Here is a 16,922-nt window from a genome sequence, read left to right on the forward strand (position 1 = left end):
GATATGTCAGTTCAGGGAGGGCCAACTCCAGTCCTCAAGACCAGCGACAGGTCAGGTTTTCAGGATATCCCTGCTTCAGCACAGGTGGCTCAGTCTATGGTGGATTCCCATTAGGTTCCGGGCCTAGGGTGGCAAAATTTTGGGGCCGCAAAAATGTCCGCCCCCATATACTTTTACCGCGTTCTCGGACCAATCGGGCCTGATGGGAAGTCACTTAGCTGTTGCAGCCGCCTCCTTACCTGCCGTCCGCCATCTCCTTCTAAACCGCCGTGCCGGTGACGTGGTTTAGAAGGAGGAGGGGGTGGCAGCAAGGAGGCGGCCGCCAAAGCTAAGTGCCTCAGGGCGGCGTATTTTCAAATCCGCCGCTATGCTCAGTCATGGCTGAGCCACTGATTGTGCCACCTGTGCTGAAGCAGTGATATCCTGAAATCCTGCCCTGTTGGTGGCCCGTGAGGACTGTAGTTGGCCACTCCCATGTCAGCTGTTTGCCAATCTATTCAGCACTGCATATTTGCTAATTTGCGGCAGTTGAAGGGAACTTCTGCACTTCAGTGCGAGAAAACATAATCCTGCAAATTGGTTTAGATGGCATTTTAAATGGTTTGTGTTTATCAATGTCAGAACGTTCCTGTTACTCTTGAACGATTCCCACATTACTTAACAGAATGGAAGCCAAGGATTGTGCATAACATGTAGTATTCAGCATCCCGTCGTAAATCCGTTGACTTGAATGGGAGTTTTCGGCCAATCGCGTATTGAATATGAATGCCATTTCATGAAGTGCTGTCACAGTACACTTAAAGAAAACTATCATTTCATCTATGTACAACCCTAACAATGGTCCTATATAATGTACCACAATTTATAATGAATCTACATTAATAATTCTGAGTTTTTTTTGGGGGGGGGGGGGGGTTGCACTGATTTTGTAGCACATAAATCCAGTCTGTATGTTTGTTTGTAGTCCAAATACATCCACTTTAAAAAAAAAAAAAAAAGTACTGCTGAGCCTGTCTTCTTTATCAATGCACTGTAGTCTATTCAAATCAGTTTAGTATTCAAACTACACCAGCCATTTGCATGACGGCATTTTCAATACACAAGGTTTTGAAAGAGAAACGGGAGCAGCTGGCAGTAAAACCTCTTCTACGTACTGTATCCAGGGTGAGTTTTTTTAACAGGGCCATTTTTGGAAATGTCACAGACATTTGGATTGTAAGCTCCAACTGAAAGCAAATAAAAATATCACTTGTGAGCACATTCACGTGTCTCAGACAGGTCTGCAGCCCTGTTTTTCCCCCATTATCTCTTAGCATGCAACGTTTCCATTGCAGCTAGGGATTCTGGGAAATGGCATGCAAAAACTGACAAAAGTGAAACCGCTCTGCAATAAAAATCCCTCTTTGCCATTTTTGGGGTCTTTTTTTTAAATAATATTAAATGTATTATATTTAGGCACAAAAAACCTGTTGAACAGTATAACAACAAATACTGTATGGGTAGCACAGAACATGACGTACCTATTTCCCCAATTTGCAACTCAGGGAAGATTACTCCAGAGATTGCAAAATGACCGTTCCGGTTTTTTTTTAGTGGCATATCAGTTCCCTCCGCTTGCGTTTCCTGTATCTGTGGTCTGATCGTGTCACGTGATCACTCCACGAGCGATTACGTAATGTGGAATTGCCAGAGAACTGGTAAAAAGGTCAAGAAAAATGTTTTGCCTTTGGCGGCAATTGCCACTTAAAACTGGTCGGTCATAAGATAAGTAGATTTCTTTTGGAAACAGTTTAGGGCACTTCTTTCAGTAGTGCTTTCAACAGGATTTCTTTCAATCTGGTGCAGATAATTTCAGTTTTGTAAACTTTGTTTAAAGAAAAATGTATCCTTTTTTAATGCACTCTGTAGAACAATGTCCTTGGATTAAAATATCACCTTTGATCAATATACAGTATATATTAATACCTTTAGGAATGTGAAATCTAAAGACACACACTAAAATGTATATGCATATCTCTAAATGTCATGTTCCTAAATGTATGATATATATATATTATCAGTCACACCAGTTAACCCTGTTCCCAAACCTAACAATGTATTAATATATATTGATTAAAAGTTAGATTCCTCTAGGGAGGAAGCAGGGGGTCTCGGGAGCTGAACACCATTAATTCCAGGTTCCTGAGATATATACCTTCTTAAGGGATGCTGATATCTCCTGCTTCGGTTTAGATGTCCCATCACATGGGCCAATAGGAATCCGTGACGTCATAGGCGGCTTCCTATTGGCCCATGTGAATAGGGGCTTTAAACCTGAGTTGACATACCGGCTCCCCCATAGGAGGTAAATATCTCAGGAAGCAGGGGATCCCTGGAGCTTAAATTAACGGGGTTCAGCTCCGGATACGCCCTGCTTCATATCTACATGTAAAAATAAATTACAAAACAGAAAAGTGTATGTGCTGCTACTCTCTCCCTCTTGCCGCCCCCTGAGATCTGCGGCCCCCAGGCGGTGCCTTACCTGCTTACCGCCTGGGGACGGCCTGCAGTGGAGTCTGTAACACATTGCTTTACTACTGCTGGGGTCATCACCTTTTTGGTTAAAAGTGAGCTGCAGCAAAGAGGTGGATAATCAAATTCTCATATTTATCTTACTTTTCTGCATGCCACCACACTAAGAGGCCCACAGTCAGCAGTGGCCCATCAGGGACAGATTCCCTGCATAGGGCGTAACTCTTTTTGCTTGATCTTGTTGCATTACTTGCTGTGTAAAACTCTCTGCTGAGAAACACTCTCTGCTATTGGTGCTACAGCAATTGCACTATTTACTTGGGGTGCTCTGTTGTTGCCAGACTGCTCTGTTGAGCTGACTTGACCACTTCCACTTTTGGAACCAGTCATTATTGCCTCAATAGATTGCTATTTGTGGAACTTTGCATTGGGGATACACTGCTCTGCTAGGCTCCCATTGCCCTGTCTGAATATTTGCAGCTCCTCATCAGTGTATTGTGTTAAGGGGTTGCTCCTTTCTGTTATAGGCTTTATTTATTTCCAGGCTTAGGCTGAGCTCAGACAGCCTACTACACTATGTTGCGTCAGTGCATCCGCGTTTGCGCGCCTCTGTCTGCTGGACGATGTGTGCTCATCCCCAGCAGACTGACTGACACAACTTGGAGGCGGGACTTACGTCATCCATTAAATTAAAAAAAAAAAGAAACACAGTGTGTGTGTTTGTGATTGGCTGGCGAAATACATGTGACGCGGCTGCTGCTTGAAATTGCAACTTCAGTTGTCTCCTTCAAGTGCAGCAGCGTCAACGCTGTACTTCGCCGCCGGGTGTCGTTTCCAGTTTGACAACTCTTATTGTCAAACCTACAAGAGTGCCGAGCGTGCGCGCGCAAGGCGCGTAGCAGCCTGTCTGAGCGGGGCCGGGGGAGAAGGGGCTACTCCATCTAGCTCTACATTTATTGATTTTGTTTTAGGGAGTTTTTCTTCACAGGGGTAATTGAAGTACCTTGGGTCGTCCAGATCTTTGGGAACGGGCTTGACGAAGGGGTTCACCCCCAAAACGTTGCCCCCCTTATTCCCCTACATCCCCTTTGTTTCCCTTGTCTTATCCCTTTCCCCTTCCTTCCCCTCCCCTGTGTTTCTCCCTCCCCATGTGTTGCGTTCTAGACTTTGTTGGTTCTTGATACAACAGTATACCTTACAAGCACAAAGCACATAGCACATACATTCTTATTGTGGTTCTATGTATTGATGTTATGTATATTTTCTTTCCACCATATAACTGATTTGGCTTATCCCCATTATCATTATTTGTTTCATCTACGAGTGCTGGGAACTTCCCTTCTTGTATTATGTTTATGTGGAGGGATTAGGGTTCGTCCTTGTTCCCGTTGCACCGGTTATTTTTCATGTGGTTATCACAATTTTTTTAATTTATCCCAAATTTAGTGCTGCCTGTCACCTATATTTGTAACATAATATAAGGCAGGTGTTGACAGGAATTCACACTTTTAACACTTCACTGCTAAATATTATCACCAAGTAATGGATGGCACTTAAAAATGAAAAGTGCAGAATAAAGGTTACATTAACATAACCTCTATAATTATAGATCAACCAGCTGTATCTTGGCCTTCTTGGCTTCCACATTTCTCTTATATTTTTAACTTACCTTGCCAAAGGGAATATATACAATAAGACTCAATAGAGACCTTCCAGCTCCACTCCCTCTCCGTTTTTGGGAAATAAAATAAAAAAAATAAGAAGAGGGGGGCGGGCAGCAACAGAAGCCAACCACTTTATATCTACCCAATGCCTTCCAACTACCAGTAACCCTCCAATGCATACCTTATAGCAGATTACAGTTTTTACCAGGTTCACCGTGGCAGTGGCATGTTTAAGGGGTTACATCTGGGTAATTTATGCAATTTTTAGTTTGTATGAATAGTCAGCTGAGACTTGGTAGGGTTCATTTATTCTGGCTTCTTTCCTTTTGTGACTGTCAGTGTGTGTTCAACAAGAGTTTGCACAGCCAAAGCCCCTTTTCCCTCATCCTTTTTGGCTCTCTGAGAAGGACACGGTGGATCACGGTAAAAAAAAAGCAATTGATTGACAAACACCTCCCCCATTCAAAGGCCCCTTAGAAATGTAATTTCTTATTAATTTCTGAGGACGAAAATGAGTCATATATGTGCTTTCAGCATCGTTAAGAAAACCAAATTATATTGTTAAATGGTTTACAGAACATTGTTTTTTGGCAGCCTTGGTAGAACTGCACCTTTAAAGTCTGCACGTGGGAAGTGCAGAACTCGACAATTACACGTATACATCTTCTTGCCACGTTGGTTCTCAAGGACAGACCTGCTGGTCACAAACCTGCTCCCACTTCCAATTACTGTGTGTGAGTCATACAGCACAAGCAGGCGTGGGCATACTGCTCCGGCAAGCTTGCCCTTACATGACAGGACACACAAGCAAGTGGGAGGTTTCCTTAACATTGGAAAATGGCCCTAAATCTGCCAGTGCGTTCTGTATCCATTTAAACTTGAAGGACGGCCCATGTGAACAATGAGTTCTGTGTACTCACAATGCAGTTATGCGGCAAGCTGTACAACGTACTTATTAATGCACTCAAGTCCATTAACTGAATACATCTGCAGAGTGAGCACATATACTGTGTATGTGTGTGTAATTAGCATGAGATATATTGGTATGTTAAGCTCCTGATTAGTGTTTCATTTCATGGTGTTCCAAGGTGTTAAGCACGTTAAATTTGGATTTGTTTAATTCAAAGTATAGATGTAGTCTTAACCAAGGCACATATTCTGAAATGTAGCCCATGTTGGGGATTTATGTGAAGGGGCTCTTTGGTGAAGTCATAGAAATGTAAAAGTTTGGTAACAATCAGTCAAATCAATTTATTTCAGAAAGATTCCTAATTTTTAGATTATTTTGACGATTTGCTCAATTTGGAAACGTTTTGGCTTTCAATAAACCAAAAATGAAAAAACAACAAGAAAAAAAATGGTGTGCGAACTCTTTGTGATAGTTTGGTTATTTTGCTGATAAAATGTGTATTTTATTATTAAAGTGGTGAATATTTCCACGTTTTGTTTTCCATTGTTTTTCTAGAGACTATAGAGTTATACATATATTTTTTTTGCCATTTTCACACTCATTATCAGAAGAAAATATGTAGTGATTTACAAATATATTACCAGGAAATATATATTGATAATTAGATTAGTATTTCATTTGTAAGTATGTGTTGATATTCAACATCCAAATCGACTAGAGAAAAGAGAAACAAGCGTTTCATGGTGTAGAATGTAAAAGTAAAATGTATATATAAAGGTAAAAGATGCACGTACAGCAACAAAAATCTTTAACGCATTGGTTAAAAAACCGTGTTATCCACGATGATGCCAGGGTTCGCCGCTCCACGGTCCAATTGCATCAGGTGATCTGTAGAAAACTGGGGCGCCCGTCTTATCAGGGGGAGCCGTCCTCTCATCATGCAGATGTCGCTCCGTAAGGTTAGTCCCCCCTGCGGGAGTTGTTCTCAAGTTTCTCTGACTCCAGGCATCTGAATACTCACACGCCGAGCACCGGGTCTTTCCACTCAAATAGAGGGAAGCTCAGAGGAATCGGCGCACCTCCAGTGACGTCTCACAAATGACACGAGAGCTTCCCGAATCAGTATATGTGAAGAATGACGGAAACGCAAGGTGAAGGAAACAGTGCCAGTCCAGTAAAAGGGTCTCCAGCATCACCAGCAATGTCCAAAATCCTACGCGTTTCGTGACTCACACGGTCACTTCATCAGGGGAGTGGACTGGCACTGTCTCCTTCACCTTGCATTCCCGTCAATCTTCTACTGATTCGGAAGTGCTGACGTAATTTGTGAGACGTCAGAGAAACTTGGGAACAACTCCCGCAGGGGGGACTAACCTTACGGAGCGACATCTGCACGATGAGAGAGGACGCCCCCCACCCCCCAGATACGACGGACGCCCCGGTTTTCTACAGATCACCTGATGCAATTGGACCATGGAGCGGCGAACCCTGGCATCATCGTGGATAACACGGTTTTTAACCAATGTTTTAAAGATTTTTGTTGCTGAACGTGCATCTTTTACCTTTATATATACATTTTACTTTGACATACTACACCATCAGAGGTCTGTGCTTGTCTCTTTTTTCTTTATAGATTTGAATGCTCTGTCATTCAACCTACCATAGCAGCAGACCCTACTGTGTTCCCCAAAGGAAAGTCATTTCATTCCATATTACACTTGGGGCTTGAGTTCATTCACTCTATATTTTTCCATATAATTCATATCAATTATCATCACCATTGTTACTTATACTGTTACCAATTTGATTCACTGGAGACGTTTATTATAATCACAGTTCACATATTTTTTCCACATTGTTAGTGCGCTCTATGCTTCATGTTTTCTCTGTTATCCAAATGGACTGCATAATGCACTGAACATCATTAGTAACTCACCAAGGCTAGAATAGGACACAGTGGCAGTCGTACATGTTCGCTAGTTGCCAAGGGCCTTGAGAAAAGCAAGTATACTATTCCAGGGCCTGGTATGAAAGAGACATTAATAACGTATTTGTTAAACCCGGGGACAGTAAACAGAGAGTTGGTGGCTCCCCTCCGGAGTTAAGTGATCATGTCATTGGGTAACTTACATAAGGGTGATACCACATTGTTTCACTCACCTTGAGGACATTGTGAATGTTCCCTGCGAGTAGATCAAATGAAATATAAATGTATGTATTCTGAAAACATGTAATTTGATGTGTTATATTATCCCTGTGGTATTACGTGTACCTCTTTAATCTTCCATGGCCTCCACTCCTCGATTGTAAAGCGTTTCCTTGTTTGTTTCCTTGTTTTTATTGTTATGACTTCTTCCTGTAGACACCAAGGACTTATTGTGCTGCAAACACAGAGGATTTGGAGACAGTCATTGAACATGTGCACAATACGTACACGGACGCTCCCCTCATGGCAGCAGGTGTTTCAATGGGAGGGTAAGAATCAGTTATACTAATGAAAAGAACACATTTATTCATTATTTCCAGGAGTAACTGGGTATATGTTTCAACGTAAAAAAAAAAGTGTCTTTTGATGCATTTCACCAGTTTTTGGTTACGTCAGTTGTAAGAACCAGTCTCTACCTTCTGTCCAAATTGTTAGAAGACAGAAAGTTACCTTGACACTAGCAGAATTAGTTTATTGCATATTGAAGGGAACAGAAGGGACTCACACATTTGATGCATCTCATTATATATAACCTATGCACGTAGTAACTCCTCCCTATATTCCCTTTTTGATACTCCCCAGATCCCAAAGGGACGTACATGGGTTAAAAATTGGGGAGAAGACCTTGATAGATTGACGTTAAGATGCGCAAAAAAAAATAAAGCTCAAATGAACGTAGTACTGATACCCCGTGTATCTAATGGCAGTATTGTGATGGGCAACAATGTTTCTTCTGTAAATCGTGGCACCCAAAAGAATGACTTTTTAGATAGATTATCACTGTAATGGGTCAGCCTCCTACATTTCCCTATATGGCTACAGCACATATACATGTAACTGATCCAATAAGCTGGAGAGCATATATATTCCAAATTACAGTCACATATAATTCAGGGACAACATTTTAAACAGAAGAATATTGCCGGGAGTCAGTAAACCACAATCTGGGGTATCGCGTCTGACCTGGTGACACCCAAAATTGAAGTTGATGGCAGTTACTGCCATATCGGGCTTGATACCCCACATCTAGCTTTAGCAACGCCTGCATTATGTACCTGCTGGTTTCAATACAGACACTGCTATGAACATGATGAAAAGTATATATGAGGAGTACGTAGGTCTGATCTGATGTATATTCTAGACGTTTGATTTGATTTTCTGTGTTTAACCCCCCTCCCCCAAAATACCATTGTTGGAGAGAATTGGACTTTTAAATGATGCATTGGTAAATTCAATTATTTGATAATTAATTGGTTCAGCTTTTATGGACCCCCTGGTTTTAAAGCAGTTAAAAAATATTAATATTAGAAGGGATTGATGCTTTAAAAGTTATATAAAATGACATCAATATCTGATACTTTGAACTTCCTGTACCATAAACGGCATAACTAAAGTGGCAACATGGAGTCTCCTTGTTTTGTCTTAAACAAAAATATTCATAAGAGTACTTCACATTTTGTTGGGTGTTGCTTGCCTCTAAGGCCTCGTTCAGGGTGCTGGCTTCGGAGGGAGGGCGTGCTGCCGTGCGTGCTGCCGTGAGAAACAAAGTATTCAATTTGAATACTGGTTGTCAGGGTAGCAACCGCCCTGTCTCCGAAGCCAGGAGTTGAAGCTGACTACAGTTTCAATAAACGAAAATTTCGTTTTTTGGAGCTGCAGCAGCGTCACAGGGACCTAGGCAGTCAATGAAATCATTCTTCAGAATGATTTCATGACTGCAACTTGGATACTTACCCTGCTGTGTGTAACCCCGCCCCCTCCCCAACGCTGAAAAGTCTGCTGGGGGATAAACACAGATCGCCCAGCAAACTGCAGCACTGCCTCCCTCATGCCCTCCCTCTGAGTCCTGCAGCTGGCACCCTGAACGAGGCCTAAGGCTACAGCCCCGCTGCCTGCGCTGCACTCGTGTCTGCCGGGCTGGCAGCGCGTGAAGCCGAGTTCCCCGGTCTGCAGTGAGCTGCAGCGGGAAAGACGGGGGAGTGATGGGGGCGCGGCTGTGACATCATCGGGCAGGTTCGCCCTCATTGGCTGAACTGCCATGGGGCGTGGCCTAGCGCTCCGTCGCTAGGTCTCATCTCAGTTTTCCAGTCTCCTGGGAAAACACACCGTGTGGGCGGCGGCCGCCCCTCACAACAGGCCCGGCCCCATTGAGTGGCAGCTCTTGTCCCCTCGGAGGGCCCTGCAGTAGCCAGCGGGACCAAGCCTAAGAAGTAGACACTTGCCCTCTTCAAAGAGGGCCATTGGACAGCTTAGTACTGTTATATCTGGTATATCAAAGGTGAACTGGGAGACTCCCGACTTGAATCCATTGAGTGCCATAAGACATAGCTACTACATTATGGGTTCTGGCACCCTGGGAATCATGGGTCCTTAGGGGAGATCGCAAGACATGATCTGATCTGAAGGCGGACAGAAGGGGGGTGACTCCTTCCGTTTCGTCATCGGTGACGGAGCAATCACAGGGGGGACCTGACCCTAGGGGCTGTGCCCCTCTGGCACTCAAAGGGTTAAAGAGGTGAGCAAAAAGAAACCTAAAAATAGTGTTGTGATATTAAAGTCTGACTCTTCGTCTCTCCATTTTATTATGACACACCTTAGCCCCGAAGGAGTTTATTATATAATGAGCAGCTAAACTGGAAAGTGTGTCTAATGCAGGCAAAATTAATCCTTTTCATAATGAGTGCACAATATAAGTGTTTTTTGTACATTGCACACAACTGACTAAGTGACTTACTAGCATGTGACCAGTTACTTCACATATGTTTACATGCCCTACTCCCGTGTGCCATTCAGTTCATGGTACAGTATGCGTGCTCTTGGAAAGATTGAGTGTAAACTGTGTACAAAGATGGGTCGGACGGGGAAGAGATTAATCAGTATGTCTCTCATCACGTGGAATATTTCATATATCCAGCCATGACTACATACTCCATATTGTGATCTGTTTTCTTCTTAATAACCATCCTTCATAAAGTATGTTGAAAAAATGTGAGAACAATTTATTAGAGTAACAAACACTCACACTAAAATGAATTCATGAAATTCATATTGTCATTAATCCCTAAAATGGTGCTACTCTCTCTGATAAGTTATTTAGAGGATCACCAACTAAACTGTTATCCCATCAAACCCGGCATCAAATTGATTGGCAATGTTTTTCGGGCCGCTTTATCACGGCAGGGCTAAATAACGAGGGGTGGGTGTTTAGACAGGGAATAATTCTGTTAATTACGGTGCAACAATGAATGTGAAGGGTCATCACTGAATCATCACTTAATACTATAATGGGATTCTTTTTTCTCTACTTCTGAGGCTTTCAAAGTCTTAAGTGCATTTTTTTAGAATGAAAAGGAGATATTTTAATAAGCTGGTTGGAATTTGTCAAATGAAAAATGATGTAACATTTTAAAGAACAGTTAGTCCCTTTAGAAGCTTTGTTACCACAGGTAAATGGGATTTTAAATGCAAGCAATAAACTTACTTAGTCGTGTTTTAGCTGATTTTAAACATGTTTCCCGTGGAATGTAACTGCTGGAATTCCCGTCACATTATTACTGCTTGTGATTGGCTCACCCCACTAAAAGTTCCAGAGGGCTTTTGTCACTTATTTACTCAGCATAATGTATACGTGCACCGGATTGTTACATGAAACCTCATGTACACGCAGACATTAGGCTTTTTTTTTTTTAAACGTTATTTCGGCTAACACGATATTTAAGTCTTTTTACATTTAGTTTCATTAACCATACCATTTTCTATGTGTAACGGGTATTCCCTATTGTATACCGCCGCTACTACCTGCTGTGCTACCTGTTGGCTATCAGGAGCCTAAGCCTCCGCTTGGGGAACCTGGGGTACATACATATCATACATCTCTAGGTGCAACGCCTCCACCTGGGAGGGATCCCAACGGAGTGGGAGGAGGCCCTCACAGGAAACAACCACACAACACGAACGAATATAAAACAGGACTGGCTTTACTGCATGGAAACACATATATCACTCAATAACATCATAACATCATCATGCGCCACGGTGGGCGCTAACCACACTGGGTGTCACGGCGGACACTAACCACACTAGGCGTCACGGCGGACGCTACCACCTCTAGGCGTCACGGCGGACGCTATCACCTCTAGGCGTCACGGCGGACGCTATCACCTCTAGGCGTCACGGCGGACGCTACCACCCACAATGTGACCCCACCCTGTGTCCAGTAACCCCCCACCCAAATGTCTCGTACTCCCAGAGTCAAATACCACTGTGCATATGTGTGTGTGACTGCGCAGCCACTATGTTTGGTGATAGGCCTGGTTGGTGCACGTGAGTTGCAGGTTACCTGCCCGGGCTCCAGCCACGGGTACCGCGATATCAATCCGCACGATCCGACATTGTCCTCCACACCACGTGGGTTGAAAGTCCAGCGCAAACAATGTCTCTCCTGGTGTTAGGGTCTTTGGTGGTGTTCTGAGCCCAGAACCCACCTCGCAGGGCCGCACGGCTTCCGCTCTGTGTCCCTGACTACTTGACCAAATAATGGGGCAGTGTCCCTATCTAGGGCCTGTCCCTAAGCTCCACAAGCTATTAGGTGACTCAGGACCTAACTGGGACCTTGGGGGCTGCTGGCCTATGCAGAGGGTCACTGACCCCTGCATCCACCTCTTACCCCTAGCTGGTCCGGATCCTGAGTGCCTGCGTAGCTGCAAAACCCCGGGAAATGTATCTAACTGGGAGCAGGGGAATCCGGCCTTCTGATTGGCTCCCTGGCGTCAGGTGTCTCTGCCCCAAAGCACCCTGGGGGCTGGCAGTCTATTCTCGCGCATGCGCGAGCTGTCTGAGCCTCCCGCGCTGTGCACTGCCATTGCGCATGCGCAACAGCCCTGTGTATGCGGCGCCCTGCTTCCCGAGCCGCCGGGCCGGTGGCAACGCGATCGCGGCCTTAGCGACGGCCCGATCGCGTCCCCGGCAACCGGCCTGCTCGCCGCTCGCGTCCCTAGCTACCAGGGATCACTATGCTTCCGCTCCAGCCCGATCCACACGCGCGCTCGCAACTGGGAAGGAGGGGGTGAGTGCGCGAGGGGGGGAAACCTGACTACACGCGAGGGGGACCGGCTACATCCTCCCCCTGGTGAAAATTCCAACGTCCTCGCTTGGACCAGATAACTTCCCACCAATGTACAAAAATTATATAATAAAAATGCAGTAAACATATAACTTAGCACAGGTAACTCTAAACGAGATTGCATAATTCGTTGAGCATCACAATCACAGACTGTATCTTACTACGAGAACACTGCTGAGCCTCATAATGGGGTGCCCCCATTTGATCGTAAGTAACCCTAGTTGGCGGGTACCTAACTCGTTGACTCCGTCGGAGTTGTTCTTCGGCAACTCCCTCGGGGGAGTAATAAGCATAGTCCTGAGGCCTAGCCTCTTCCCTTGAGGGGAGAAATGTCTCTGAGGGTACAAAACACGGGCTCTGTGGATCCAAAGGCTGGCCTGTTGGTGCCACCTTAGTAGGCATTGGCCTACGTGGCCCATTACCCGTAGCTCCTTCGGGAGATGCCCCTTCTGCGGGGTGGTCCCTTTGAGAGGGTCCCTCCATAGGGTCTTCCGGAGTTTCAGAGTGAGTCTCGTTAGTTACAGTCTCTTGACCCACTTCTGATAGATCGAACTCACCGTTGAGCGGTGTGGCCTGTAGTTCCTCTTCTTCATCTCCCACTTGGGGGATGGGGAGAAGGTGATTACGATGCCAAACCTTTACCCGACCATCGGTGTCTCTGATGCGATAAACCGGGAGGCCAGGCATCTGTGACTCCACCTCATATACGCCATCTCTCCACCGGTCCGCCAGTTTATGTTTTCTGGGGATTCCCAAATTACGAAGTAACACTGCATCCCCAGGACGTAACTCTCGATACTTGACTTTATTGTCATAACGTCTCTTGTTACCAGCATTCAGTTTGGCTGTAGACTTCTCAGCCTGTTGGTACGCTTGTTGCAGACTGTCTTTTAGCCTTTGCACGTACTTAAAATGAGTGTTATTGAATATCCCATCCGTTGATACTCGGAGACGCACATCTACTGGAAGTCTGGCCTCCCGCCCAAACATGAGGAAGTACGGGGAGAACCCCGTGGACTCATGGCGAGTACAGTTATACGCGTGTACCAAAGTCTCCACATGACGACTCCATTCTGTTTTCTGCATTCCCTTCAGGGTTCCAAGCATGTCCAACAGGGTCCTGTTGAATCGTTCAGGTAAAGCATCTCCTTCAGGGTGGTACGGCGTCGTCCGGGATTTGGCGATGTTCAGCATTTTAAGTAATTCTCGGATCAGAGTACTCTCAAAATCTCGCCCTTGGTCGGAGTGAAGTCGGTTTGGAAGACCGTAGTGAACGAAGAACTTTTCCCATAGAACTTTCGCGACCGTGATAGCCTTCTGGTCTTTTGTGGGGAAGGCCTGTGCATAGCGGGTGTAATGGTCCGTGATGACCAGCACATTACCGATTCCTCGACTATCAGGTTCGATACACAGGAAGTCCATACACACCAGGTCCATTGGACCAGAACTCTTTAGATGGGCCATGGGAGCTGCTCGGGTAGGCAACGTCTTGCGTTGAACGCAATGGGAACAACGGCGGCAGTGTTGTTCCACCGCTTCCCGCATCTTGGGCCAGAAAAACCGGTCTCGGACTAGCCCAAAAGTCTTCTCTACCCCGAGATGCCCGTGGTCATCGTGTAGAGACTTCAACACCATATATCTCAAGTTTTGGGGTAGAACTAGTTGTCGCCTATCAGGGTGGTTATGATATGGAACTACCCTATAGAGCAAACAATTATCTATCTCGAACTTGTCCACCTCACGCATGAGTAACGCGACCAGATCTCGGGGAGCACTCTTCAATAGAGCAGGGTTCTTCCGCTGAACGGCTTGTCGAATTATGCTGATCACTGGATCTCTTAATTGATAGTCTACTAAGTCTTTCCATCTTATGACTTTGTCCTGGGTTATGTTCATCCCTGCGGGGCCGCAGTAGGCTGCAGGGATCGCTTGCGACTGGCACCCTAACGAATCGGCAACTCTTAGTTCAGAGAATGCGACCTGATCATTGATGACGGCCGCTATACTACACATTGCACGCATCCCAGGTCCAGGGATCTCTTCCCATTCATCATCATCAGGGGTGGCACTCAATCCTGGTCGTCGTGATAGAGCATCGGCCCCAATGTTCAGAGGCCCTGGCTTGTACTTCAGGGAGAATCGGTAATTACATAGTGTCGCCAACCATCGGTGTCCGGCGGCATCCAATTTGGCGGAAGTATTGATGTACGTGAGGGGATTGTTATCGGTCCTTACCTCAAACGTAACACCATAGAGGTAATCATGAAGTTTCTCCGTGATCGCCCATTGGAGAGCCAGGAACTCTAACTTGTGCACCGGATATTTCTGCTCACTGGGTGTCAGACTGCGGCTGATGTAGGCTACCGGCCGAAGACCCTCGGGGTGTTTCTGATGAAGGATAGCGCCCAGTCCATTGAGACTGGCATCCACATGCAGGACATATGGTTGTTCTGGGTCAGCATATGCAAGCACTGGTGCTTCAGTCAGGCTTTTCTTCAAATTCAGGAAGGCCCGTTCACACTCAGGCGTCCACTTATCACCAAACGGTTGACGGGCCGACGTGGCCTTTCTCCCAGTATCTTCAGGGTATATCTTCAGCAAATTGTTCAGGGGTTTAGCTCGACTAGAGTACCCTTCTACGAACCGACGGTAATACCCACAGAACCCGAGGAAGGATCGCAGTTCCGCGACATTATCGGGACGCGGCCAGTTCACCACCGCTTCTACTTTGGCTGGATCAGTAGCAATCCCCTGGGCAGACACGATGTGTCCCACGTAGGTCACTGAGGTGTGGCAAAACCTACACTTGTCGAGTGATAGCTTCAATCCTTCTTGGCCAAGACGATCTATCACCTTCAGTAGCCTCTCCTCGTGTTCTTCTAAGGTCTTCCCAAAGACAATGATATCGTCCAGGTAAACCAGGCACTCCCGAGGATTCATGTCCCCTATTGTTTTTTCCATCAACCGCTGGAAGGTAGCAGGGGCTCCGCATATACCTTGGGGCATACGCGTGAACTGGTAGAAGCCCAGGGGACAGACGAAGGCAGTCTTTTCCTGATCCTCTTCACTCATGGGTACCTGGTAGTACCCAGATCGCAAATCGAGCACACTAAACCATTGGCTCCCGTTCAGAGCGTTCAGGATCTCTTCAATACGAGGGAGATTGTATTGGTCAGGTACCGTACGATTATTTAGGGTTCGATAATCGACGCACAATCTTACAGATCCATTCTTCTTCCTTACTACCACTATGGGTGATGCATAAGGACTCCGCAACTCCGTCAGTATTCCAGCGGTCTTCATCTCCTCCAGGACATCCCTTACATCGTCCACATCCCTGGGGGCGATACGACGAGAGCGTTCACGGAACGGAGTGGCGTCATTCAGCCTAATAGTGTGTTGGGCGCTGCGACTGCGGCCCACATCCATCTCGCTGGTAGAAAATACTGTTTTTCTTTCCTTCAGCTTGGCTGTCAGTCGATCCTTCCACTCGGTCGGCAGGGTCGAATCCCCGAAGTTGAAGTCCAGGTCGACTAACCGCTCACCTACTGCAGCGGCGTTCACCTGGGGCGCGGTTTCCACCGGGCTGACGGGATATATACTGCCCAGACTTTCTCCTACATCGATGTCCATTGGAAATGGGGAGATGTTTTGGATATACACATGGGTTCGGAGAGGAACTCGGGTCGTCCACTCTTTTACTTCAGGTATTACCCGATACCCTCTCTGGATCTCTTCCTCAGGATCACTCTCCAGTGAGAACAGATGATCGGTCTCCTCCCGATCCGGATAACAGCACCAGACGGCCATGCGTTTCACTCCCCCTGGTGAAATGGTCGTCAGTCCGCGTTGACGATTGTAGAGGTCCCCGTGACGCTCTAGGGCATATACTCGGTTGCACTCCTCTCTCAGTACAGGATCTAGGCGGGTATTGGCCATTGACAATTCATTAGTCTCCTTCAAGTAGGCTCTGATGACAGCTCGTACTATATCCGTATTTGTCCCCAGGATGACCGGATACTGACACTGTCCTTGAGGTTTTGGGCACACCATTGCCTCCACACTCATGGGATGTTTCTTGCCGGTATTCAATTGAAGTATCTCCAGTTGAACGCTCACAATCCCATCGATGGGGTAATCTTCGTTGCTCAACCCCCTCACTTTCATATGTTCCGCCGACCGCAGGGGACAATGCTTCAGGTGCTGGTCGTAGAAGTGCCGGTATATTATGGTCACTTGAGACCCGGTGTCCAATAGAGCAGCAGCATAGACTCCCTCTACTACCACACGTACGATGGCCGAAGGGCCCACCTGACAGTATCCATCTCCCCCTGGAGTTCCTTCGCCTGGGCTCAGGTCAGGAGCGGCTTCGGGAGGCGTGGGGGTAGCCTCGGTGGTTTTGGCTTCTGAGGTCTGCCTCTGACAGATCATAGTCCTGGCCGAGCTTCCTTTACGGAGCGTTTCCTTTTCTTGGGTGTCTCCATTAGGGCACTCTCTAGAGAAATGGCC

The 16,922-nt window shown here is 46.1% G+C and overlaps 1 protein-coding gene across 1 annotated transcript in view; it reads left to right on the top strand.

The window, feature by feature from the left end:
* The window catches only part of ABHD3 (abhydrolase domain containing 3, phospholipase), a 54,552-nt gene that overhangs the window by 11,952 nt on the left and 25,678 nt on the right, over positions 1-16,922 (top strand). The window contains exon 5 of the mRNA XM_075585199.1: positions 7,448-7,560. Coding sequence (XP_075441314.1) covers positions 7,448-7,560 — 113 coding nt within the window. The remainder of the gene's footprint in view (positions 1-7,447; positions 7,561-16,922) is intronic.

Source organism: Ascaphus truei, chromosome 2 (genome assembly GCF_040206685.1).
Source record: "Ascaphus truei isolate aAscTru1 chromosome 2, aAscTru1.hap1, whole genome shotgun sequence".
Lineage (NCBI taxonomy): Eukaryota > Metazoa > Chordata > Amphibia > Anura > Ascaphidae > Ascaphus > Ascaphus truei.